This window comes from Lithobates pipiens, unplaced genomic scaffold, assembly GCF_037356315.1.
Source record: "Lithobates pipiens isolate NorthernLeopardFrog02 unplaced genomic scaffold, aLitPip1_a1.2 Scaffold_23, whole genome shotgun sequence".
NCBI classification, from domain to species: domain Eukaryota; kingdom Metazoa; phylum Chordata; class Amphibia; order Anura; family Ranidae; genus Lithobates; species Lithobates pipiens.
The window spans coordinates 137,740,347-137,767,028 of NW_027507785.1; the positions used below are offsets into that span (position 1 = coordinate 137,740,347).

At 44.1% G+C, this 26,682-nt stretch overlaps 1 protein-coding gene across 1 annotated transcript in view; it reads right to left on the minus strand.

Annotated features, from left to right (window-relative positions):
• Positions 1 to 26,682, minus strand: part of SGSM3 (small G protein signaling modulator 3) — a 732,042-nt gene that overhangs the window by 415,379 nt on the left and 289,981 nt on the right. The window contains 2 exon segments of the mRNA XM_077452424.1: positions 23,937 to 24,082; positions 24,268 to 24,463. Coding sequence (XP_077308550.1) covers positions 23,937 to 24,082; positions 24,268 to 24,463 — 342 coding nt within the window.

Genomic DNA, 26,682 nt, shown 5'->3' on the forward strand with positions numbered 1-26,682 from the left:
TGCTTACTTTGTTATGGCTGTACTGGGTTAGAGATTGTAACACACAGTATAGTCAAAGTCAGAACCCAAAAGCCATTTGACACTCACAGATCCATGACAGAACACATGCTGACTGTGCTGCCTGTGTGATTTTTATAATGCTGGTAAGGACGCAGTGAGATGCTGCTTTACACTTGCATTTGGGGGGCAGTAAACATGTGCCCCCCAACCACCCACCAACCACTTCCCTTTAACCACTTCCTGTCCAGCGCCCTACTGGTAAATTGCTGATTTGAAAGGGTGAAATCTTGATTATCGCTACAGCAATGATCAAGATATAATTTTTTAGACCCAGCAAATCCGCACAAAGTAAAAGTAATCTTAGTGGCTAAGAAGCCCCTCTTATATTTTACAGGCAGTCAGTTGAAGGGGGTTCCATCACCATCCCACCACCACCTTTACTGGGCTCTCTGTGCAATCAGGGGTCCTGTTAAGGATGTGAGCAGCAGCATCCAGTTCCTGAGACACAGTGAGGGGAACTGATGTCGTTCCTCCCACTGTGTGACATCAGAAACCTGAAGCAATTACCAGTTTGAACAAGCGTCTGATCAAACAGATCTGGGTTTGATCAGATGCTTTGGAGGCCAGAGGATAGGTATGGGGTCTAATAGACACCAGATCTCTCCATAAAGGGGGCCTGTCACTACCCCATGCTATCACTAGGGATGTTGTTCATTAATTCTGATAGCAATAAAAGTGATACAAAAAAAATTAAAGACACAGTCTCTGTCCCCCTGTACTGATAAGCCATAATGATTGTGTGCGCATATGTAAATGGTGACAAATCTGCAGAAGTGGGGACAGGGGAGGGGCCTGGGGTGGGGTTGAGGGAAGGATTAAAGGGGGCCCCATCAGGTAGGCTGTATGGGGCCCCATGATTTCTAACAGCGGCCCTGGACATAACTATGTGTATTGCTTAAACAGAGCCTGAACAGAGACACTTGTTACTCAGCATATAGCTTCTTTTCAGTATATAAGAAGCCTGCCCTCCCCTCCTCTTGTTTCTTGGTGGAAAATTTTGAATATATATATAATACATAAGTTTTAAAACTAAGGGGGGGTTGTGTTTCTGATGAAAGATTTTTGGATGAACATGAGTACATGACCTGTCGACCTGGGAGGCAATTGAGAATTTAAAAAGACTGCTTTACACAATATGACTTGTTCTGATGGTGGTGCTTTCTGCTTTCTGACTTCCTCCCCCCTCCCCTGCGCCCACCATTTGGTGAGGCAACTATATTCACCGCTAAAAGACGGTACAGCATAAGAGTAATTAGCCCCCTCTCCCATACAAGGATCAGAAGTGTTAGAGGACAAAAATATGTAGCCCAGATAAAGCTGATCAACCATGAAAGGACGTTCACAGAGAGGGACGGAACCTAAGAACGCACAAGAGAGCTTAAACACTAGTTCGATCCAAAAATATCTTAAGGATGGGAGTTTAAAAAGTCCTGGAATGGAAAAAAAAAGTGTGGCCAAGGATAAAAAAAAGGAGCTGGGGAGACAAAGGGGGAACAGGAGGAGAAGAAACAGGAAAAACGAGCTTTGAGGGAGCACAGGCATTAACCACTTAAGGACCGCCGTATTGCCATTGTACGTCAGCACAATGGCACAGGCAGGCACAATCACGTACATCTACGTGATTGCCTTCCAGCGGGTGGGGGGTCCGATCGGACCCCCTCCCGCTGTTTACGGCGGTCCGATTCGGTCCAGGAGCGCTCCGTGATGAGGGGATGGCCGTTGGTTTTCGGCCACCCCCTCTGGATCGCTCCTGGCCAATGAGAAGCTTCCTCCCCTGTGTATTGTTTACACAGGAAGGAGGAAGTGATGTCATTCTCCTCGGGGCGGTCTTTTTGACCGGACTACGAGGAGAAGAGTAAAAGTAAGTGTGCACCAACACTACACTGACATGTAGGTACACACAGTCACACAAACCCCCCCCCGATCCGCCCCCCGATCGCCCCCCGATCCCCCCCGCCCCCCCTCCCCCCCAGTCACAGTGTCACTGATTGCATTGATCATTTCTTTACTGATCAATGCATTCAGTGTCAGTTGTGACAGTAAAAACTGTCAGGACAGTTAGTGTTAGGTCCAGGGTAGCCCCCTATCACCCCCCAATAAAGATTTAACCCCCTGATTGCCCCTAGAGTTAACCCTTTCACCCCCTTTTGCCAGTGTCACTAAGCGATCATTTTTCTGATCGCTGCATGTGTCGCTAGGTAGCTAGTTATTTTTTTAGGTTCACCGCCAGGTTTTTATATCGCTAGGTACCCCGATATACTACCCAATAATGGTTTTAACCCCCAGATTGCCGCTAGTTAACCCTTTCACCCCCTTTTGCCAGTGTCACTAAGCGATCGTTTTTCTGATCGCTGCATTAGTGTCGCTACAGTCGCTAGGTAGCTAGTTATTTTTTTAGGTTCACTGCCAGGTTTTTATAGCGCTAGGTACCCCGATATACTACCCAATAATGGTTTTAACCCCCTGATTGCCGCTAGTTAACCCTTTCACCCCCTTTTGCCACTGTCACTAAGCGATCATTTTTCTGATCGCTGCATGTGTCGCTAGGTAGCTAGTTATTTTTTTAGGTTCACCGCCAGGTTTTTATATCGCTATACCCCGATATACTACCCAATAATGGTTTTAACCCCCTGATTGCCGCTAGTTAACCCTTTCACCCCCTTTTGCCAGTGTCACTAAGCGATCGTTTTTCTGATCGCTGCATTAGTGTCGCTACAGTCGCTAGGTAGCTAGTTATTTTTTTAGGTTCACCGCCAGGTTTTTATAGCGCTAGGTACCCCGATATACTACCCAATAATGGTTTTAACCCCCTGATTTCCGCTAGTTAACCCTTTCACCCCCTTTTGCCAGTGTCACTAAGCGATAATTTTTCTGAACGCTGCATCAGTGTCGCTAGTGTCGCTAGGTAGCTAGTTATTTTTTTAGGTTCACCGCCAGGTTTTTATAGCGCTAGGTACCCCGATATACTACCCAATAATGGTTTTAACCCCCTGATTGCTGCTAGTTAACCCTTTCACCCCCTTTCACCAGCGATCACAGTATAAGTGTCACTGGTGACGCTGGTTAGCCAGTTAGTTATTTAGGTTCCCCGTCAGGTTTTTATATAGCGCCAGGGACCCCCATATACTACCTAATAAAAATTTGAACCCCCTGATTGCCCCTAGTTAACCCTTTCACCACTGATCACCGTATAAGTGTTACGGGTGACTCTGGTTAGTTTGTTTTTTATAGCATTTTATATTCAAATCCGGTAGGCAGTGCTTGGTTTTCGGGGTCCCGTACGTGGCTAGGCTCCCAAAAAGTCCCCCACATGTGGTATCCCCGTACTCGGGAGAAGCAGCAGAATTTATTTTGGGGTGTAATTTGACTTCTGCCCATAGCATGTGTGAGCAATATATCATTTAGTGACAACTTTGTGCAAAAAAAAAAAAAAGTTTGTAATATTCCCGCAACTTTTGGCAAAATATAAAATATTCCATGGACTCAACATGCCTCTCAGTAAATAGCTTGGGGTGTCTACTTTCCAAAATGGGGTCATTTGGGGGGGTTTTGTGCTATTTTGGCATTTTATGGCCTTCGAAACTGTGATAGGTAGTGAGGAGTTAAATCAAAAATTTGCACCCTTAGAAATCCTGAAGGTGGTGATTGGTTTTCGGGGTGCCGTGCGCGACTAGACTCCCAAAAAGTCCCACACATGTGGTATCCCCGTACTCGGGAGAAGCAGCAGAATGTATTTTGGGGTGTCATTTCACATATGCCCATAGCATGTGTGAGCAATATATCATTTAGTGACAACTTGGTGCAAAAAAAAAAAAGTTTGTAATATTCCCGCAACTTGTGGCAAAATATAAAATATTCCATGGACTCAACATGCCTCTCAGTAAATAGCTTGGGGTGTCTACTTTCCAAAATGGGGTCATTTTGGGGGGTTTTGTGCTATTTTGGCATTTTATGGCCTTCGAAACTGTGATAGGTAGTGAGGAGTTAAATCAAAAATTTGCACCCTTAGAAATCCTGAAGGTGGTGATTGGTTTTCGGGGTGCCGTGCGCGACTAGACTCCCAAAAAGTCCCACACACGTGGTATCCCCATACTCGGGAGAAGTAGCGGAATATATTTTGGGGTGCAATTCCACATATAACCATGGCATGTGTGAGCAATGTATCATTTAGTGACAACTTTTTGTAAAAAAAATTATTATTTTTTTTTTTTTGTCATTATTCAATCCCTTAGGACAAAAAAAATAAATAAATATTCAATGGGCTCAACATACCCATCAGCAATTTCCTTGGGGTGTCTACTTTCCAAAATTGGGTCATTTGGGGGGGATTTGTACTGCCCTGCCATTTTAGCACCTCAAGAAATGAGATCGGCAGTCATAAATTAAAAGCTGTGTAAATTCCAGAAAATGTACTCTAGTTTGTAGACGCTATAACTTTTGCGCAAACCAAAAAATATACGCTTATTGACATTTTTTTTACTAAAGACATGTGGCTGAATAAATTTTGCCCTCAATGTATGACTAAAATTTAGTTTATTCGATTTTTCTTATAACAAAAAGAAGAAAATATCTTTTTTTTTCAAAATTTTCACTCTTTCCATTTATATCGCAAAAAAAAAAATCGCAGAGGCAATCAAATACCATCAAAAGAAAGCTCTATTTGTGGGAAGAAAAGGACGCAAATTTCGTTTGGGTGCAATATTGCATGACCGCGCAATTACCAGTTAAAGCAGCGCAGTGCGAAATTGCAAAAAGACCTCTGGTCCTTAAGGTGTTTATTGGTCCGGAGCTGAAGTGGTTAAAGGATCCAGCCGAAACAGGTGGCATGGTACAGATCCCCACGAAAACTGAAATGGAGATGTTTGCCAAACTAGAGATATCTATTAAATCAGAGATCAATAATGTAAGACTGGATATGGCTCATTTACTGAGGAGGGTGGAAGAAGCAGAGGAAATAGTCGGCAAGCAAGTACAGGAAATTAGGGGATTGGAATCTCAAGTGAAGGCCCTGCAGATTAGTAACAAATATTTTATACAAGCTGGAAGAACAGGAGAATCAAAGCAGACGTCAGAATCTCCGTATTCGCTCTTTACCGGAACAAGGGGAAGATCTGATAGACAAAATAAAAAAGATATTCGATCCAATTTTAGGTAGGGGTGGGGGTGAAGGTTGAAAAATAGATCGAGTCCATCGGATCAGGAAAAACCCCCGGGGTTAAGAGAAGGTATTCCTCGAGACAATATAGTTCCACCATTACGAGGACAAAAACAAGATATGGAATAAATTGAGAGGAGTAACACCATTACAATTTGAAGGAACTGAGATCCAAGTCTTTTCGAACTTATCAGCGGGGACATTGGCATGAAGGCAAAAACTGAGGCCGCTCTTAGATCTTCTGAGAGCGGCAAATTTAAAGTATAGTTGGGGTTTCCCCTCAATGTTAAAGGAAGGGAGAATAGCCAACTTAGATTTCTTGAGGATCTCCGGGAATTTTGTAAAAATCTGGATATATCTGTGCTAAATATCCCAGGTTAAGGGGAGAAAATTGAGGAGGGCCACCTAATGGGGGCACGATGGATATGTTATAATTTTTGAAAGAGGGTTTTTCTTGGCCCTGGTAACTTTTTGGCCCTTGAGCACCAATTATAATATCTCTGGTTTCGGGGAGGAGATTTTTTTGGGCGGGGGGGAAGGTTGTGCTGTGCGTGGGCCGGCCCCTCCCCCTACTTTTTTCTGGGGGGAGGGGGGCCGGGCTTGGGCTGCCATGGCCCGAGTCTTATCCTCAGGAGGATGTGTCCGGTGGAGGTTTTACCAGATGCCCAGTTTTGGATGCAAGGCCGAGCCATGGCCAGAGGGGGTGGAGAGAGAGGGGGTGGGGAGGGGGTTTCACCAAATCCATTGAAGGGATTCATAAGATTCGTGGGGAGTATTTCCTATCCTGGGTATTCCAGTACAAAATAAATTAGAAGATGGAGTTGTGTTTTTTGACATATAATGTAAAGGGACTTAATTCCCGGATTAGGAGATATAAGATTCTTAGAGATATTAAACAACGGCAGACAGACGTGGCGTTTTTACAGGAGACGCACCTGACTCAGGAAACTAATGTAAAAAAATTTTCAACAGATTTTCCAATCTGGTTTTACAGTGACTACCCTATTAGGAGGGCAAAAGGGGGTCGCAATCAGATTTTCTAAAAAGGTTAAGTTCATGGTAACTGACAGAGTGTCCGACCCAGATGGACGTTTTTTATTTTTGAAAGGAATACTGGGCGAGCGATTATACACACTGGTCAACCTGTACTCTCCAAATAAAAAGTCGATCGGGTTCCTGAGCCAGATGTTGAAGAGAGGTTTAGGGAAGGGGAGCGTGTTTTAGCGGGGGATTTTAACTTTGGCCTGGACCCCTTGTTGGATAGTACGTCCGGTGCGCAGGGGACAAGTAAGGCACAATTGAACGCAATAAAATCAAAATTACATTACGCTCAAATAGTAGACATCTGGTGGGTGAAACACACAAAGATTAAAGATTATACCTTCTTCTCCCCTGTGCATGGGACTTACTCTAGACTAGATTACTTTCTGGTAGACCATAGAATGATAGACCAGGTGAGGGAAGTGAGGATAGAAACATACCATGACCCGGGCTCATTGAAGCTAAGGACTCCGGGGACTCAAAAGGTACCGTTTACTTGGCGGTTGAATGAGAGTGTGTTACAAGAGGAGGAGGTGGCGGAGAAAGTTCAAAAAGAAATAGAGTTTTTCATTAAGTCGAACGATATGGGAGAGGTCTCAGAAGGTACGCTTTGGGAGGCCCACAAGGTATACATCAGAAGGATCCTTATTGCTATAGGGGCTGAGATAAAAAGAGCAAGGGAAAAAAAGGTTAAAAATCTACTAGAAGAAATCTCTAGTCTAGAACAAGAGCATAAAAATCGTAGGGGGCCACATCAGGAAGTATATCATTCTTTGGTAAAGAAAAGAATGGACCCAGGATGATTAGATGGGTAAGGGAGCTTTATAGGGATCCCCAGACAATGGTAAAGGTGAATGGTGTTGCCTCTCGCCTTTTCCCAATGAAGAATGGGACTAGGCAGGGGTGCCCACTGTCCCCCTTATTGGCATATATCAGGGCCAGTGAGGACATTGGGGGGGTTAGAGTGGGGGATGAGGAGCACAGGTTAGCACCATTTGCGGATGATGTGCTCTTCTTTATTACGAAGCCTAGGAGAACGATCCCCAAACACCTAAAAATTCTTTAAAAATTTGGGGAAATTTCAAACTTCAAAATTAACCCGAATAAATCGGAAATATTAAACATTAACTGTAGGAAAGTAGAGGAAGATGTTCTCGCAAAGGAATTCCACTTTTCATGGAAAAAGGACATTAAGTATTTAGGAATAAGACTGACACTCTAAGGAAAACATATATGATAAATTATATACCCCCTACTTGATGAGATCAGGAGGGAAATCAAAACAATGTCAATTTGCAGGTTGCCCTGGTTTGGGCAAATAAGTTCTATTAAAATGTTCCTGACCCCTAAAATTTTATATAAATTTCAGATGCCCCCTTTAACAATCCCACAGTCTTTTTTTAGAATCCTGAAAGGAATAGTATCTAGATATTGTCACAGTACAGTTCCCTGTCCTAGTAATTGTCGCCCAGGGTTCTCAAATAGGCAGGTTGAGGGGCTCCAGGGGTATTTAATGTGGAGGAATCTGTTTTATCAGTTTCCTCCAAAGTTTGTAAAATCCACTTGGGGACCTGGAGCCCGGAGATTCCATAGCGTTATGGGTGGGATGGAATCTCCAATCCTGGGACTGGGTTTTTGGAACAGCCAGGAGTCTGGCTGGTTGATTGAGCAGGTGGGTCCTGGACTAATAGCAAAGTTAGGATTAGGGTTCTGGGTTCCACCCAGAGAGACAGGAGGTCTCCAGGAGTCCAGAGAGTGCAGGTGTGCACTAGAGAAAGCCAGAGACCCAAGTCTGAGGATCAGAGCAGTGAGGGGCTGCTTTCTAGAGACACTGTGTGTGTGTTAAAGCTGTGAGCATCTGAGACAAATGAGAGCCTGAAGTGGAAGGCCTAAGCAGCAAGGAAGCTGAAGAGGTACAGTAGTTGTACGGGAACCCTGTTATATGGCCAAGAGGGCTGAATTGTAAAGCCTAGGTGGCAGTGCTGCTGAAGAGAGCCAGGTGGCTTGGCATTTTTCATGTATGGTTTCTAGCAGAAGAACCCCTGTGTGGGCAACCAAGTGCATGTATGAACTTTATGTTGTTCCTTTTTTAATAAAAGTGGGCTACCATGCCCTTAAACTAAAGTTCCTGTTCACTGTGAACTTGCTGCAAAGGCATCTACCACTGAGTTAAACATCCCCCAATGTTACAATATATAGGTGTAATAAAAAACGTACTCTCTGCTACAATTTTAAGTTTAGAGAAAAATCCGGGCGGCTTAGTCATGCCAGACTATAAGAAATATTACAACACAGTGATCCTGTCACGCATAATAGAGTGGTCAAAAGAGGATAGTGATAAAAGATGGACAAAATTAGAAAATACACTGAGTAATTCACAAGTAGGGCATATAATGTGGAACCCACCCCAATATAGATTATTAAGTCAAAACACATGCTATTACACATACAACACTGAGGGTTTGCGATAGAGTTCATATTCACAAAAAATGGAAGTTTAATTCCCCTTTGATTTTTCTGAAGGAAAATTATTATTTTGAGCCTGGGAAGCGGAAAGTGGGGGGAAATTGGATTAAAAATGATAGTTTACAAGTGAAAGATATAGTTAAAAAGGGTAAAATATGCATTTTACAAGAACTTCAACTTAACACAGAGATGAAAATTGACATATGGAGATACTTCCAGCTGAAAGGGTTTATAGAGAAACTACCAACCCCAATCAGATCTGAAGAAGCATATACCCCATTAGAGAAGCGGATCTCGAAGGGGCATGCTAGAAAGAATAATTCATGCTTGTATAAAGAGAGAAAAAGGAGGTTCCTCCGTATGTTAAACTATGGGAGAGGGAAATAGGGATTAATTTCACTTCACAAAGATTAGGGAAAGATTTGAAAAATGACCCATGGTTCTGCGGTAGACGCAAAGACGGAAGAAACAAACTACAAATGTCTGGCAAGATGGTACTTTACGCCTGATAGATTAAGCCATTTATAGCAGGATAGGTCTTCCGAGTGTTGGAGAGGGTGTAAAAATAAAGGTACAATGTTCCATATTTGGTGGGATTGTCCCATCATTAAAAAGTATTGGTTGGAGATAGTAGATATTATAAAGTCCATTACTAATGAAACAATCCCAATGGACCCTTGGACGTGTCTTTTCCATGGGACCGATAGGTCGGTAGGGCTATACAAATCCTCGATTATTCCAACACTGCTGAATGTAGCAAAGTGCCAGATACCAAAAAAAATGGCAGAAAGTTGAAATCCCTAAAACCCGCGACTGGATCTTTGGAGTGGAAAGGATTCAAAGATTGGAGAAGGAGGAAAGGAAGGGTGACCAGATGGTAGAGGATGCTCGGAACGATCAGAAAGACAAATGGGCAAAGTGGGATCAATTTAAAAACTCTTGGAGATATATGGTAGAGATAACCAAATGAACCAGAAGAAAAGGATAGGAAAGAAGAGAGGGATCAGGTGTATTAGGAAAGAAGCCTGGGGACGATAGGAACAGGGGAGGAGATACAGCCCCCATTAACAGAGGTTTTTGGTGTATGGGAGGACAGGAGGGGTAAGGAGGGGTAGGGAGGGGTAGGGTGGGGTAGGGAGGGGTAGGGTGGGGTAGGGTGGGGTAGGGTGGGGTAGGGAGGGGTAGGGAGGGGTAGGGAGGGGTAGGGAGGGGTAGGGTGGGGTAGGGTGGGGTAGGGTGGGGTAGGGTGGGGTGGGGTGGGGTGGGGTGGGGTAGGGTGGGGTGGGGTAGGGTGGGGTAGGGTGGGTTAAGTATGGGGTAGGGCGGGGTGGGGTGGGGCGGGGCGGGGTAGGGTGGGTATTGAAGATAATGAAAAAACTATTTTCATGCTGTATATTTTTCTCTTTTTGTATGATGGTAATTATATAAAAAAAAAAAGGATCTGTGTCAGTCGTTGAACGTAAGAGAAATCACAGTAGGGCTCATTTTCGGGTAAACACGGTAAGTATAAATATGTTAACGTGTAAAGCTGAAAAACTTGAATGACAAATAGCATAATGTTGAAAATAATAAAAAATAACCCAAATATAAGAATGAAAAGTATAAATAAATTACTAGATATATATAGTGTCCTATAGGGGTGCAATGGATTGTTACCGATCCGTGATCCGAACAGGTTACCCTGTTCGGATCGGCGCGATCCGCGGAGCTCTCCATGGCCTCGGCCTTGGTAAAGGCCACAGCTTCAGCCTAGCTCCGGAGCGGCGGCCATCTTTGTACACCCGGCGGCTGTTTACAATGTAATCGCTCTGTCAAATGACGGAGCGATCACTTGTAAACAAACATGACATGACGCCGGTTCCTCTCTCCCCTCTGTGTACTGATCTGTACTGTGGAGGGGGAGAGATCGGATGGCAGCAGTGCTGTGGGCTGGATCTGTAGTTCCCACAGCGCTGCTCTGTGACATTTGCAGTCACAGCCATCCCGCCATAACTCGGCCCCAATACTCGGTGATACTCAGCCATACTCTGCAATACTCTGTGATACCCAGCCATACTCAGCAATACTCAGCCAATATTACAGTGGGGGGAGACTGTGGATATTACAGTGGGGGGAGACTGTGGATATTACAGTGGGGGGAGACTGTGGATATTACAGTGGGGGGAGACTGTGGATATTACAGTGGGGGGAGACTGTGGATATTACAGTGGGGGGAGACTGTGGATATTACAGTGGGGGGAGACTGTGGATATTACAGTGGGGGGAGACTGTGGATATTACGGTGGGGGGAGACTGTGGATATTACGGTGGGGGGAGACTGTGGATATTACGGTGGGGGGAGACTGTGGATATTACAGTGGAGGGAGACTGTGGATATTACAGTGGGGGGAGACTGTGGATATTACAGTGGGGGGAGACTGTGGATATTACAGTGGGGGGGGGGAGACTGTGGATATTACAGTGGGGGGGGGGGAGACTGTGGATATTACAGTGGGGGGGGGAGACTGTGGATATTACAGTGGGGGGGGAGACTGTGGATATTACAGTGGGGGGGAGACTGTGGATATTACAGTGGGGGGGAGACTGTGGATATTACAGTGGGGGGGAGACTGTGGATATTACAGTGGGGGGGAGACTGTGGATATTACAGTGGGGGGAGACTGTGGATATTACAGTGGGGACTATATGGTGAAATTTTCACAGGTTTTTTCAAATTCAATTATTATTTGCTGAGCCGAAAAATGATCAGATCCGTGACTCTGATCCGAGGAACGATCCGATGCATGAGTTTTTTGATCCGTTGCACCCCTAGTGTCCTATATTGATTAAAAAATTCAATATAACATTCCATATGCAAATAACCTAGCAATTCATGTATAAAAACAAAAATAAAGAGGAAGGAAAAAAGGAAAAGAAAAACACATCCCAATATCATAAAATAAATAAATCAGTTTGATAATGTGGATGCACAAGAACAAAAAGATCTCTAAATGGGAAGATGTGGAGTATATGGTGCTAGTCAAAACACCTATAAAGCCATTAAAAAAAAAAAATACTCCACAAAAGACATCCCCTAAATCCAATGTAATGTCCACAGTCCCATCAACCTGCCATAATGAATTATTAGTTAATTGTATATAATTACCAATTTTGAACATTTGTTGGCGAAGGAAGAGAGGAGAACATCGTATGGACCAACAAATGGTGAGAAACATAACATCTCTAGTCAAAGGAGGTCCACAACAATAAGGCAAGAATCGAATCACGGTAGCGTGGCTAATGACCCACTCAAAGCTGAGGCCTGAAGGGATGCGAGCATGGAGCCGTTGTATCCAGAACACCTCCCCTCAACATAACATCTGGAAGACATCATCCCCCCCTCCCCCTTTTTTTTTGATGCACACACTTTTTCTACAACCTGCACTTTCATAGCCTTGAGGTTACCATCATGGCACTCTCTAAAGTGTTTGGTTATGTTGGTTGCCTTATTTCTGATAACACTGTATACATGTTTGTAGAAATGGTCTCACAGTCCTGCCAACATACTGCATATAGCAAATGTCACAACTACTAAATATATAACATAACTTGTGTTACAATTATAAAAATACCTGATTTCATATTCCTTCTGGTTGGATGACGCCCTAAATGGGGTTGCCCCCCAGAACATGGCCACAGCAGGGACATACTGATGACCCAGATTTGGAATTACCTTTGAAATGGAGCCAAGTAAATGACTGGGTGCCAATCTTATAAAAACTGGGTGACAGGGAGTGTCCTAGTGTTGGTGCCCTTCTGGGTACTATGTTGATGCAGTTATGCAAGATACTTCATGAACACACATACTTATATTATATTATACATATATTCGCACATACTTCATGAACACAGAGAATAGGTATTTGTTGATGTTGTTTATAAGAAACATGTGAGTTTCTCTGATGCAGACACAGATGGGCTGAATGAGGGTTTGGCTTTATCTGAATCAGGTAAATCACTTGCCAGACCACCCCATTCCAACAATTTGGGACACACCAGTACCCAAGCTGCCCCTTCAAAAAACAGGCATGGTACCAACAAGAAAGGTCACAGAAGGGCACCAACACTAGGACACTCCCTGTCACACAGTTTTATGGCAAGACTGGCACCCAGTCATTTACTTGGTTCCATTTCAAAGGAAATTTCAAATCTGGGTCGTTGGTATATCCCTGCTGTGGCCATGTTCTGGAGGGCGACCCGGTTTAGGGCATCACCAACCAGAGGGAATATAAAATCAGGTCCTTGTTTAAATTTAACACAAGTTATGTTATATATGTAGTTAGTTACTTGTGTCATTTGCTATATGCAATACGTTGGTAGGACTAAGACCGTTTCTACGAACATGTATACAGTGCAATCAAAACAAAACAAGGGAACCAACATAGCCAAACACTTTAGAGAGTGCCATGAAGGCTATGAAAGTGCAGGAGTGCAGGTTATGTAAAGAGTGTTTGCACCAAAGGGGGGGGGGGGGGGGCGGGAATGTCTTCTGGATGTTATGTGAAAGGGAGGTGTTCTGGATACACCGGCTCCAGACTCGCATCCCTTCAGGTCTCAGCTTTGAGTGGGACTATCATGATTAGATTCTTGCCTCATGTTGTAGATCCACTTTGGCTAGAGATGTTGCGCTTCTCGCCATTTGTTGGTCCATACAATGTTCTCCACTCTCCTTTCGACCACAAATGTTTAAATTGGTAATTATATGACAATTATAGCGGGTTGATGGGACTGTGAACATTGTTTGTACTGGATTTAGGGGATGTCTTTTGCGGAGTATTTTTTTATGGCTATATGGCTTTATAGGAGTTTCGACTAGCACCATATATGCCACATCTTCCCATTCAGAGATCTTTTTTGTTCTTGTGCATCCACAATATCAAACTGATTTTATGATACTGGGATGTGTTTTTCTTTTCCTTTCTCTATTTTTGTTTTTATATATGAATTGCTAGGTTATTTGTATATGGAATGTTAGATTTCATTTTTTAATCAACATAGGACACTTTCTCTTGTAAATTATAGTTTTCATTCATGTAAAGTGCCTTGCAAAAGTATTCACCCCCTTTGGCTTTTTACCTATTTTGCAACATTACAGCCTTAGAGCAATGTTTTTTTAATCTGAATTATATGTGATGGATTAGAACACAATAGTCTAAGTTGGTGAAGTAAAATTAGAAAAAATATATACATAAAACTATTTTTCAGAAATAAACTGATAATTGGCATGTGCGCATGTATTCACCCCTTTGTTATGAAGCCCATAAAAAGCTGTGGTGCAACCAATTACCTTCATGAGTCACATAATTAGTGAAAGGATGTCCACCTGTGTGCAATCTAAGTGTCACATGATCTGGCATTACATATACACATCTTCTTGAAAGGCCCCAGAGGCTGCAACACCTAAGCAAGAGGCACCACTAACCAAACACTGCCATGAAGACCAAGGAACGCTCCAAACAAGTAAGGGACAATGTTGTTGAGAAGTACAAGTCAGGTTTAGATTATAAAAAAATATCCAAATCTTTGACAATCCCTAGGAGCACCATCAAATCTATCGTAACCAAATGGAAATAAGACTTGGAAGACTCCCAAAATGTATGGTGGAAGGTGCTCTGGTCTGATGAGACTAAAATTTAACTTTTTGGTCAAAGAAAATGCTATGTATGGCACGAACCCAACATCACATAAAGAACACCATCCCCATGGTGAAACATGGTATGCCCACAGCATCATGCTGTGGGGATGTTTTTCAGCAGTCTGGACTGGGAAACTGGTCAGAGTTGAGGGAAAAATGGATGGTGCTAAATATGGGGATATTCTTGAGCAAAACCTGTACCACTCTGTGTGTGATTTGAGGCTAAGACGGGAGGTTCACCTTCCAGCAGGATAATGACCCCAAACACACTGCTAAAGCAACACTTGAGTGGTGTAAGGGGAAACATGTAAATGTGTTGGAATGGCCTAGTGAAAGCCCAGACCTCAATCCAATAGAAAATCTGTGGTCAGACTTAAAGATTGCTGTTTACAAGTACAAACCATCCAACTTGAAGGAGCTGGAGCAGTTTTGCAATGAGGAATGGGCAAAAACCCCAGTAGCAAGATGTGGCAAGCTCATAGAGACTTATCCAAAGCGACTTGGAGCTGTGATAGTTGCAAAAGGTGGCTCTACAAAGTACTAACTGCACACCACAGGAACAGTCCAATGATTTCATTACAAAAATAGCAAATGACAGCCAACAAAGACAGTGTGCGCGAACCCAGGAGGTGACCAGTGCGTTTCACACTGACCTCAGTGCTTCTTCAAACCTGCGGCACAACTGAAGCACTGAGCGTATAAAGGCTCCATCCCCCAATACAGGTTTGGGATAATGCAATGCAAAGACAGAAGCCCGAAGGAGCGAGGTCCTGGCCAGATGAAATCTGACAATACAGAGAGGCCGGGGACTTGTCCCATTTAGATAAAATCTCCCTCTGCAAGACCTGAGTGTGAAACTGTGCATACAGAAATTAGCCTTGAAGGTGGATACCATGAGTCCCAGAACCCGCATGCAAACATGCAGTGACAACCACCTGCGGGACAGCAGCGACCACACCGACAAGCGGAGGGTCTGCAGGTTGATCAGTGGAAGGAAAACCTTTGCCCGTGCAGAGTCCAGAATCAACCCCAAGTACTCCAGGCATTGTGTTGGGAGCAACACGGACTTCTGGAGATTCAACACCCAGCCAAACTCTTATAAGGTCTGCATGGTGATTGCCACAGGGTTTCTCTCGGTTCTGAGGCTGCAGCCGCTCTCAGGGTTCCTACAGTTCTTCTACCTGCTTGCCAGTGCGATCTCAGAGCCAGAGAATGAATCGGTTGCCACCGGAACATCTCTCCATAAAGAGGACCTGTCGCACACTATTCCTATTGCAATGTACTCACTAGGGGGAGAACCTCTGGGGGACTCTAGGATGGAAAAGGACCTGGGGTCCCTAGTGTATGATAGGCTCGGCAGTGGCCCGCAATGCCAAGCTGCTGCAAACATAGCAAACAGAATATTGCCATGCATTAAAAAGGAGAAAAACTCCAGAGACAAAACAAACATTTTCCCACTCTAAAAGACTGGTCTGGCTGCATCTGGAGTATGCCTCCATCAGGAAGGATGTGCTGGAATTGGAGAGAGTCCAGAGAAGGGCAACAAAGCTAAGGGTCTGGAGGACCTCTTCTGGAGAAGAGACGCTTGAGAGGGGATCTGATTTCAATGTACAAATACCATACTGGTGACCCCACAATAGGGATAAAACGTTTCCGCAAAAGGGAGCATCGATAATTTAAAAAAACTATTAGTCACCTAAACGACCACAACATACAGGTATATACAATGTAATACTAACATAAAAGCACACATACAGGTTGGATTTGATGTGTCTTTTTTTCAACCTCACCTACTACGTAACTATAACTATTACAAGGGATGTTTACAAGTGATCAAAAAAATAAAAATAAAATAAAAGAGTGTAAAAATAGTAAAATAAAGAATAAAAACAAACATTTAAGCACCCCCATCCCCGCGTGCTTACGCACAGAAGCGACCGCATACGCAAGTCGCACCCACATATGTAAATGGCATTCAAATCCCACACGTGAGGTATTGCCACATCCATTAGAGTGAGAAAATAATTCTAGCCCGAGACCTCATCTGTAACGCTAAACAGATAATCTGTAAAAATGTTCAAAGCGTCACCTGTGGATAATTTTAAGTACCAAAATTTTGCACCATTCCACGAGTGTGCGCAATTTTAATGTGTGACAGGTTAGGCCTCTATTTACTTGGCATATCATTTGAAAAATTGCTGTGCAAATACTATGCGACATAAAAAGGTGCAATGACCGTTATTTTATTCCCTAGGGTCTCTGCTAAAAAAGCATATATAATGTTTGAGGGTTCTAAGTAATTTTCTAGAAAAAAAGACGATTTTTACATGTAAGAGCAAAGTGCCAGAATTGGCCCAGATGAGAAGTGGTTAAATTTGCTTAAATCCTGGTCAGAGGTCTTTAGCGAAATTAATCTTAGGCTACAGTTGTCCCTTTCAGTTACACCCGAGTTGGCACTGCTGGGGGTCCATGATGATGCACAACGTTCCCACCACTTGAAACTGCTGATATCCTACCTCCTGTTTTATGCAAAGAAGGAGATTCTCCTGAAGTGGATATCTGCCCCCCCCCCCCCCCCTTCCTCCTCCTCCTCCTCCTCCTCAGAAGCTTTGATAGATGCAGCCCTACCCATGTATAGATTAATCTACATTAATAGAGGATGTCAATGGAAATATAACAAGGTGTGGGCCCCATGGGCGAGCACATAGAGACTAGAAGGGTGGGGTATGGGTATGTATATGTTTACTAGCTACAAATCTCTTCTTCTGTTCAATCCTGTAGCTGTTTATCTCTGATTGCAAACATGTACTTAATTGCTCTGCTAATTACGGTAGTGTCTGTCCTTACCTTCTGTATGATATCCAAGCATTTTGTAAGGTTTTGTTTCAAGCTAAGCTGTATGCTCCGTCTTATTTGTTTTGACAACAATAAAAGCACCTTTGTTTTGTTTAAAAAAAAAAAAAAAATCGCTTAAATCCTTACGCTTGCTCATTTTTTCTGCATTCAACACATCAACTTCAGAGACAATGGGGGTCATGGGCGTCCGCAGAACTTTTTCCATCATTTTAAGACCACTCATGCTCCGCCCCTTTTCAACAATCTCATGAAAACCTTTCCACTGGAAATACATATGTGTTATATAACAGATAATTCATCTTCACTTTGTATTGGAAGTTACTCTGGCGGCTGTGTTCCATGCCCATATAGCCTAGAGAATGTACATCTTTTTACATTGCAATACATCTGTTGTGGCCATATTTTGATCTCATACTGTCACTGTATAGGCTGTTTTCATCAAGATAAAAATATGGCAAAAACAGATGTATTGCATTGTATTGCATTATATTGCATTGTAAAAAAATGTCCATTCTCTAGGCTATATGGGCATGGTACGCAGCCACCTGAGTAACCTTGCGGACGCCCATGCTTTCAAAAACCAGAACAGGGGGGAGAGCACTGGGGGGAGTGGTGGGCACTGGGGGGAGAGCACTGGAGGGAGTGGAGAGCACTGAGGGGGGGGGGGGGGGGGGGAGAACAGGGTGGAGAGCACGGGGGGGAAGAACAGGGTGGAGAGCATGGGGGGAACAGGGGGGAGAGCACTGGGGGGGAGAATGGGGGGGCACTGGGATGGTGGCTAGAGAAGGATGGGGAGAGCTGGAGAGCAAGGGGGGCAGCAAGAACAGGGGAGGAGAGAACTGTGGGGAGGGGGCAGGAGAGTGTGGTGGTGGAGGAGAGCATGGGGGGGGGGCAGGGAGCACAACGAGGATGCAGCCGCCAGCGGACTCAGTAAAAAAAAAAAATGCAGCATGGCGGTGGCTACGGCAGACCCTGCTGGCTCCTGCAACACCTTGAGAATTCCAGGGGGGGGCACTTGACCCCCCTTGCCCCCTGCTGCGGACGCCCATGATGGGGGTTATTTTACAAAAGGCAAATCCACTTTGCAGTACAAGTTGCAGTTGCTGTAAATCTGAGGGGTAGATCTGAAATGAAGGGACGCTCTGCTGATTTTATCATTCAATCATGACCAAGCTAAAATTCGTTTTTTTATTTTCTTTGTATGCCCCCCTCGGATTTACAGCGGCTGCACTTCTAAATGCACTTGTAGTGCAAAGTGGATTTGCCTTTTGTAAACAACCCCCAATGTCACTTGCTGACTAATATATCCCACCCAATTTCAGGTGCCACTTTAAGGAGATAATCTAGGTTTAGTCACTTTACCTGTTCGTGGTCATAATGTTATGCCTGATCAGTGTATACTCATGTAGTTCTGTGAATTAGGGTTGCACTGACATCACTTTTTTTTTTTTAAGATCGAGTACAAGTACCAATACTTTTTTTCAAGTACCTGCCGATACCCATTACCATATTTATGGGTGTATAACACACACTTTTTTCCCCCTGAAAATATGACAGCGTAACTTGGAGGGGAATGAAGTGAAGTGGACGAGTGCCGTCGGAAATAACAGAGCTGTCATCTCTTCTCAGCTCTAACTCGGCTCACGCGTCACACACAGTCCCGCCGTGTTCTGTCCATCACAGGAACAGGTCCAATGCCGATGGCGGAGGCAGGACAGTATGTGTGATGGCTGACAGAGCCGAGGAAGCAGATGACAGCTCTGTGATTTCATATGAGAGATGGTTTGCTGCATTGATGGGGGAGATGGGCACAGAACAGGCTACACTGAAGCTGCAGATGGGCACAGAACAGCCTGCAGATGGGCACAGAACAGGCTGTACTGAAGCTGCAGATGGGCACAGATTAGGCTGCATTGAGGCTACAGATGGGCACTAATCAGGCTGCATTGAGGCTGCAGATGGACACTTATCAGGCTGCATTGAGGCTGCAGATGGACACTTATCAGGCTGCATTGAGGCTGCAGATGGACACTTATCAGGCTGCATTGAGGCTGCAGATGGACACTTATCAGGCTGCATTGAGGCTGCACATGGGCACTTATCAGGCTGCATTGTGGCTGCACATGGGCACTTATCAGGCTGCATTGTGGCTGCACATGGGCACTTATCAGGCTGCATTGTGGCTGCACATGGGCACTTATCAGGCTGCATTGTGGCTGCACATGGGCACTTATCAGGCTGCATTGTGGCTGCACATGGGCACTTATCAGGCTGCATTGTGGCTGCACATGGGCACTTATCAGGCTGCATTGTGGCTGCACATGGGCACTTATCAGGCTGCATTGTGGCTGCACATGGGCACTTATCAGGCTGCATTGTGGCTGCACATGGGCACTTATCAGGCTGCATTGTGGCTGCACATGGGCACTTATCAGGCTGCATTGTGGCTGCACATGGGCACCTATCAGGCTGCATTGAGGCTGCAGATGGGCACCTATCAGGCTGCATTGAGGCTGCAGATGGGCACCTATCAGGCTGCATTGAGGCTGCAGATGGGCACCTATCAGGCTGCATTGAGGCTGCAGATGGGCACCTATCAGGCTGCATTGAGGCTGCAGATGGGCACCTATCAGGCTGCATTGAGGCTGCAGATGGGCACCTATCAGGCTGCATTGAGGCTGCAGATGGGCACCTATCAGGCTGCATTGAGGCTGCAGAAGGGCACCTATCAGGCTGCATTGAGGCTGCAGATGGGCACCTATCAGGCTGCATTGAGGCTGAAGATGGGCACCTATCAGGCTGCATTGAGGCTGCAGATGGGCACCTATCAGGCTGCATTGAGGCTGCAGATGGGCACCTATCAGGCTGCATTGAGGCTGCAGATGGGCACCTATCAGGCTGCATTGAGGCTGCAGATGGGCACCTATCAGGCTGCATTGAGGCTGCAGATGGGCACCTATCAGGCTGCATTGAGGCTGCAGATGGGCACCTATCAGGCTGCATTGAGGCTGCAGATGGGCACCTATCAGGCTGCATTGAGGCTGCAGATGGGCACCTATCAGGCTGCATTGAGGCTGCAGATGGGCACCTATCAGGCTGCATTGAGGCTGCAGATGGGCACCTATCAGGCTGCATTGAGGCTGCAGATGGGCACCTATCAGGCTGCATTGAGGCTGCAGATGGGCACCTATCAGGCTGCATTGAGGCTGCAGATGGGCACCTATCAGGCTGCATTGAGGCTGCAGATGGGCACCTATCAGGCTGCATTGAGGCTGCAGATGGGCACCTATCAGGCTGCATTGAGGCTGCAGATGGGCACCTATCAGGCTGCATTGAGGCTGCAGATGGGCACCTATCAGGCTGCATTGAGGCTGCAGATGGGCACCTATCAGGCTGCATTGAGGCTGCAGATGGGCACCTATCAGGCTGCATTGATTCTCACTGACCATTATTTTGCTTCAAAGTGGTTTATTTAAAAAAAATATGTTTTTTCCCTGAAACTTTCCTCTTACATTGGGGTGTGTGATATACACCGGCGCATTTTATATGCCAATATGGTACTAATACTTCTTTTAATGTCATGCGACAGTGGCACTAATATGCAGCACTGATAAGGCGGCACTAATAAGTAGCACCGGTAGGTAGCACTGATGAGGCGTACAGTTGGTAGTTTCTTTTTTTACAATTTTTTTTTTTTACTATTTTTTTGTATTTTTTTTTTAATACTGCTTTCTTTTTTATGGGGAGGAGAGAGTGGAAGGTGTCAGTGATTTTTTAATTTTATTTTGATTATTTTTACAATTTAACCTTTAAACATTTATAACAATTCTTTTCTCTCTTTTTTTTTTAATCATCCCTGTTGGGGGGTGGATTTGGTGAGATATCAGGGGGTCTAAATAGACTCCTGACATCTCCTTTTTGAGAAAGGGACTGAGGACACAGATTCCCCAGTCCCTTTCTCAGCAGCCTCAGCTGCACTGAAGATGAACGGACAAGAGACAAAGGCACCTGTTCATAAACTGAAGCATTGTAAACAAGGTTTACGATGCTCAGTTATGAAAGGACAGAGTCAGTGATCACCGGCTCTGCATTCAGAAAGGGAAGGAGCCGGTAAATGACAGATTTAACGGCTCCTTTCTCTGCTCTCTATCCTGACAAATCCAGGACGAGGGGGAATCAGAGGAGGACACTGGGAGCCAGAGAATGACCCGGAGAGATGAAGGAGGGCCCAGGGAGATGGAACAGGACCCAGCAGACAGTCTGGGATAATTGCTGCAGTAATGGGGGCATTTACAAGCACCAATTTTCCTGTATAGCTTTCAATAAAGCAACTGACAGACGTGGGAGGGAGAGGAGGAGAAGCGGCTGTCAGAAAAGTTATACAGGGAGATCGGCGCTTGTAACTGCCCCCACCGTCACACCGACCATCTGTGAGGCTGCCCGCCTCCCCACCCCCCCTCCCCCACCACTATGCTGAGTACACCGGGTGTACTGGCTTCCTGCTGGGAGGTATCAGATCATGCATCAGAGCATTTGCACGTACAATTACTGGTGCAAATACTTGGTATCGGTATTGATGCAACCCTACTGTGAATCATGCCCAAATGCACAACATAAGATTACTTCAGTTATAGACAAAACTGGCAGTATTTTTTTTGTGAAACAGCTTTGATAATACTGTTCTCCAATTTAAGTGAAAGCATTAACAAAATGACCCGAACTTTGACCAATAAGAATTATCCAAACCTGCAACAGTTTTAAAGCCCGGAACCAATGACAACTACATTTTTGGGCTCTTTACCTTCTCAAAACTACTTTAAGGTCTTCTAACTGTATGTGCCCCTGTTGGATAGATATTGCTCAACTAGAGCAAGTGGCATAGTTAAGAGAGGACACTGTAGCTTGGTGCCATCTCCAATGTGATTTGCCACAGTATTAACTAGCTTCCTAAGAGACTACTATATTTTTTTATCCTAGAGCGATGGTGTCCTCTAAAGCTACGCTATATTGATTGGTTTGCACAAAAGGTATAGTGTCTACAAACTGTGGTATATATACTGGAATTTTTATTTTATTTTTTATACTAGTAATGGTGGTAATCAGTGACTTATAGCAGGACTGCGGCGGGCAATCAGACACTGACATTTTGTGGGAACCAGTGACACTAATGCACTGATCAGTGCTAAAAACATGCATTGTCACTGTACTGACACTGGCTGGAAAGAGGTTAAAAGTCTAGGATGATCAAAGGGTCAAATGTGTACCTAGCCAGTGTTTTTGTGTAAACTGTGTGCTGCTTTTACTAAGGGAAGTAATGGATTTTATTCCCTGCTTTGCAGAGACACAAAATCCATCACTTTCCCCCTAACAGAATGGAGCTCTTCCTTGTTTACATAGGCAGTGCTCTGTTCTGTGGCTCTGCCTGACATCCATTGCCCAGCACCCGCAGATCGCATTCTGCCTTGAGCAATCACAGCAGATACAGCCCGCTGGTAGCACGTGCCCCCTAGGTGGAAGTGCAGAATCACTGCTTTAATTCAACATCATCTTTCCTGAGGATTTGTGACCAATAATAACCTGCATATTCAAGATGAGGTCGAAACAATGTTTTATAAAGGGGTAGTATTATTTAAGACAGAACAGCTATTTAAGATTCTGTGTAGCGGTATATTTTTTTCTATGTATTCATTTTTGTTAAATATCATCAGCTTTCAAATAATATATATATATATATATATATATATATATATATATATATATATATATATATATATATATATATATATATATATATATATTATCGCTGCTGCACAGGATCATGTACCTAGAACGTAATTCTAAACTTCCAGGTCTGGGCAGTGCACGTGACCCACTGGTGGCCCATTCCCGCTGTGATTGGACATGGGGGGGGGGCTGAACAGCGTGTACGTTGGACTTGATGTCAGAAAGGGGCTTTTGGGACTTTGAGTGAGACACAAGACACGCTGTAGGAGAAATTATAAAATTGTTTAATTAGCATATAAACAAAGACTCCCTCAAACATATGATACATGGTTGACGCATGTATGCCTGCACCTGCCGATGTTTCGGTGCACAAGCAAAACAAGGCAGATCACCATTTTGTCAGTACAGAAGGCATGGATCCTCTGTGTCTGCTAAGCAGGGGCACCAATCCATGCCTTCCCCTAGTACAGGCATCTACCCTACAGTAGTAAAGTCAGACACATTTCACCCGTTTCCAGCCAATGCCATTTGCCAGTGACAGTCCATATTTTATCGCAGATCGCCACCATGACTAGTAAAAAAAAAAAAAAAATATCCCATAGTCTGTAGATGCTATAACTTTTGTGCAAACCAATCAATATACACTTTTTGGGATTTTTTTTTACCATAAATATGTAGTAGAATACATATTGGCCTAAATTTATGAGAAAAATTTATTTTTTTCTATTTTGTATTGGACATGTTTTATAGCAGAAAGTAAAAAATATTGCTCTTTTCTTCAAAATTGTTGGTTCTTTTTTGTTTATATCGCAGAAAATAAAAAACTCAGAGGTGATCAAATACCACCAAAAAAAAAAAGGACATACATTTTATTTGGGTACAGCAACTCACGACAACGCAACTGTCAGTAAAAGTAGTTAAATATAGATAACAACTGTACACTCTACTAAATAAACATACCTTCATTTTCAGCATGCCCAAAGTGGTCTGAAACAGGACCAGAGAGCCCTGGTAGAAGAATACATCCCAGATCCGTAACAGCAGTTTTATGTGCACTACACTGGCAAATGCAGTAAGGAACCAGTGCAAAGTGATGAGGGACAGCTCTGCAGGTCATGAGAAGAGAGACATACAGTAAATGCAATCCGTGCACAATATACAGGGATTAATTACAGCAATAGAAGAAAATCTTGCAGGTAAAGCACATGCCTTTGCGTCTACTTGCAATGCCTATAACAATGAGAATGACCAAGAACTGTCAATCCTATACGTACTGTAGAAAGTCACTCACCAATATCATGTTCCTGTAAAAGCTTATCCAGCCGAGGTAGATACTGAACAATGAGGTGTCTGAGTACTCGCTGGTCTGTCTGAACACCTAGCAGAGTGGTGCTAAAATAGGATGCAGGCACCAGATCTTCTATAACAGCACACATCATCCAGAAGGCATCTTCCTCCTCCAAAAAGAGAAGCAAGCATGCAGCCACCTGCCAAAAAAAGAAAATCGAGTCTAGATTATAGGGATTGAGTCAGGCAGAAAGCAATTTTTGTGTACATTTTACCTGTAAAATAGCATCAGTATAATGCTAGGTGTGAATGTGTAGCAATGGCATAAATTTGACATGCTTCTGAGATCACTCAGAATTTAATGAAAGCTGTATTTGACCTGCAGTTAACCTCCTGACCTGCTTCAAGTGCACCTCGCAATTTATTAGACTGTCATGGATTGAAAAATCTTCTCTGTTGCCAACAAAACCTCATTAAATGCCCCAAATTTAATTGAAATTAAGACGATTTAGCAACAAGTAACTTTAGGTGCCATACCATCTAAACAGATATTTAATCTTTTTGCAGATGCTGGAGAATTAAATTATCTGAAAGTTTCTTATACGCTCAGAGACTTCACTGACATGATGTATGACGCTTTAGACTCTGAGGTCTGCACACCTGCTGCAGTTAGGTAGGGGTTCCACTCTGTTTTATTTTTTTAGGCCTTGTTTACACTTGCAGTTGGGGGTGGGCAGTAAAAACATGTGAATGAGCCCCCATTCCACACACACGACATTCCTCCCTAAGCTGCAAACGCAGCAGGTATGGACAGTACTGTTGAGCGTGACCCATTTAACTTAATGGGACCACACCGCCACTGAGTGCAATGCATGCATTTGAGGGAATAAAATAGGCGGAGGAAATGCAACATAATGTCTCCTCCATGCCGGTCAAACAAGTCCTAAATGTTATATTCTCACTCGTCTACACTCATAAGAAAAAAAGACTTATAACTTACCTGTAAATTCTATATCTTGAAGTACAGTACAGGACGTAGGCTAAATATTCATATGTGCTGGGTTATAGGTTGGTACCTTTAAGTGATTGAATACTGGCAAATCTTTTGAGAACATGCCCTCTGGGTGTCTCCTCCTAGGCTCGTGTCCTGTACTGTACTTCAAAATATGGTTCTTTTTATCTTAAAGCGGTATTTAAACCAAAAATCTAATATTTCTGCTTACTAACTAAGCGGGGGCCCGCATTCGTTTTTATTTCTTAGGATTTTTTCCCCTCTTTTAACCTGGTGATCCAGCAAGTAACACCACCTGTATTAGAGTGTCCTCAGTCTGGGCAAAGGAGCACAGGGGCACCTTTGGACAGCAGCACTGACGGTCCATGGTGAAGGGAGTGTTAAGCTAGCCATAGACGGTTTGAACCATGTATGGGCAGGCTGAATGTACCCAAAGTTGATCGATTGATCAACTTGGGTACAACCAGCTTGCCAGATTTTACATGTGATTATGGCTAGTGGCTGTTAAAGCCACTAGCCATAATAATTATGTTTTCCAGGTGGGGATTGCTTCCCCTGCACCTCTGCTGGAAGAGCACAATGACTCAGTGGGAGGTATTCCCTAGTTAACACTGTCTGTGGTTGCAGAAGATTCACTGCCTAAAATGTTTACAAAAATTTGAGGGGTGTACTCCCTTTTGTGAGATACAGTATATAGGGTCCAGGCTTTGCCTCATAATGGCTGGGTATAACTCCCAAGGGCTTTTCAGGTTTTTGGTCTCAGAGATGGACCTCAGCTATGGACCTGTATGGCACCCACAGCTAACTACAAAAAGTGCAGAGGTGAGCTTCCACACAGCATCCAGTGCTTGATGCAACATTACAGGCTGCCCCCTACAGTGTGGGGTCCATGTAAAGCTCCCAAAGTTTTTACAGCGGTAGCACCTATACAGATGCACTGCTTCTACTGTAGGAGAAGGCAGTGAAGAGCTAATAAAAGTATCTGAAGGGAAAATAGGATTTTTGTACTCACCGTAAAATCCTTTTCTCTGTAATTCACCGACCAACACTGCTCCTCTCTGTAACTAAATGGGTTTGTTAGCCTGCCACTAGGAGAAACTAGGCAAAATTGTAACAATACACAGAATTGTCAGTACCGCCCAGGGGGCGGACCCTGTGCCAACAACCCTCCCTACTGCCCCAGCGGCTTCAGTACATCGTAGAGAAAAGGAGGGGTGAGTGCTGTGTCGGTCGGTAAATTACAGAGAAAAAGTATTTTACGGTGAATACAAAAATCCTATTTTCTCTTATATTCACAGACCGACACAGCTCATCTCTGTAACTAAATGAGACGTTGCCAAGCAGTGCTAAACGAGGGGTGGGAAAAACAGCATAAAAACTTCATCCACCATGGCAAGTGGGAACTAG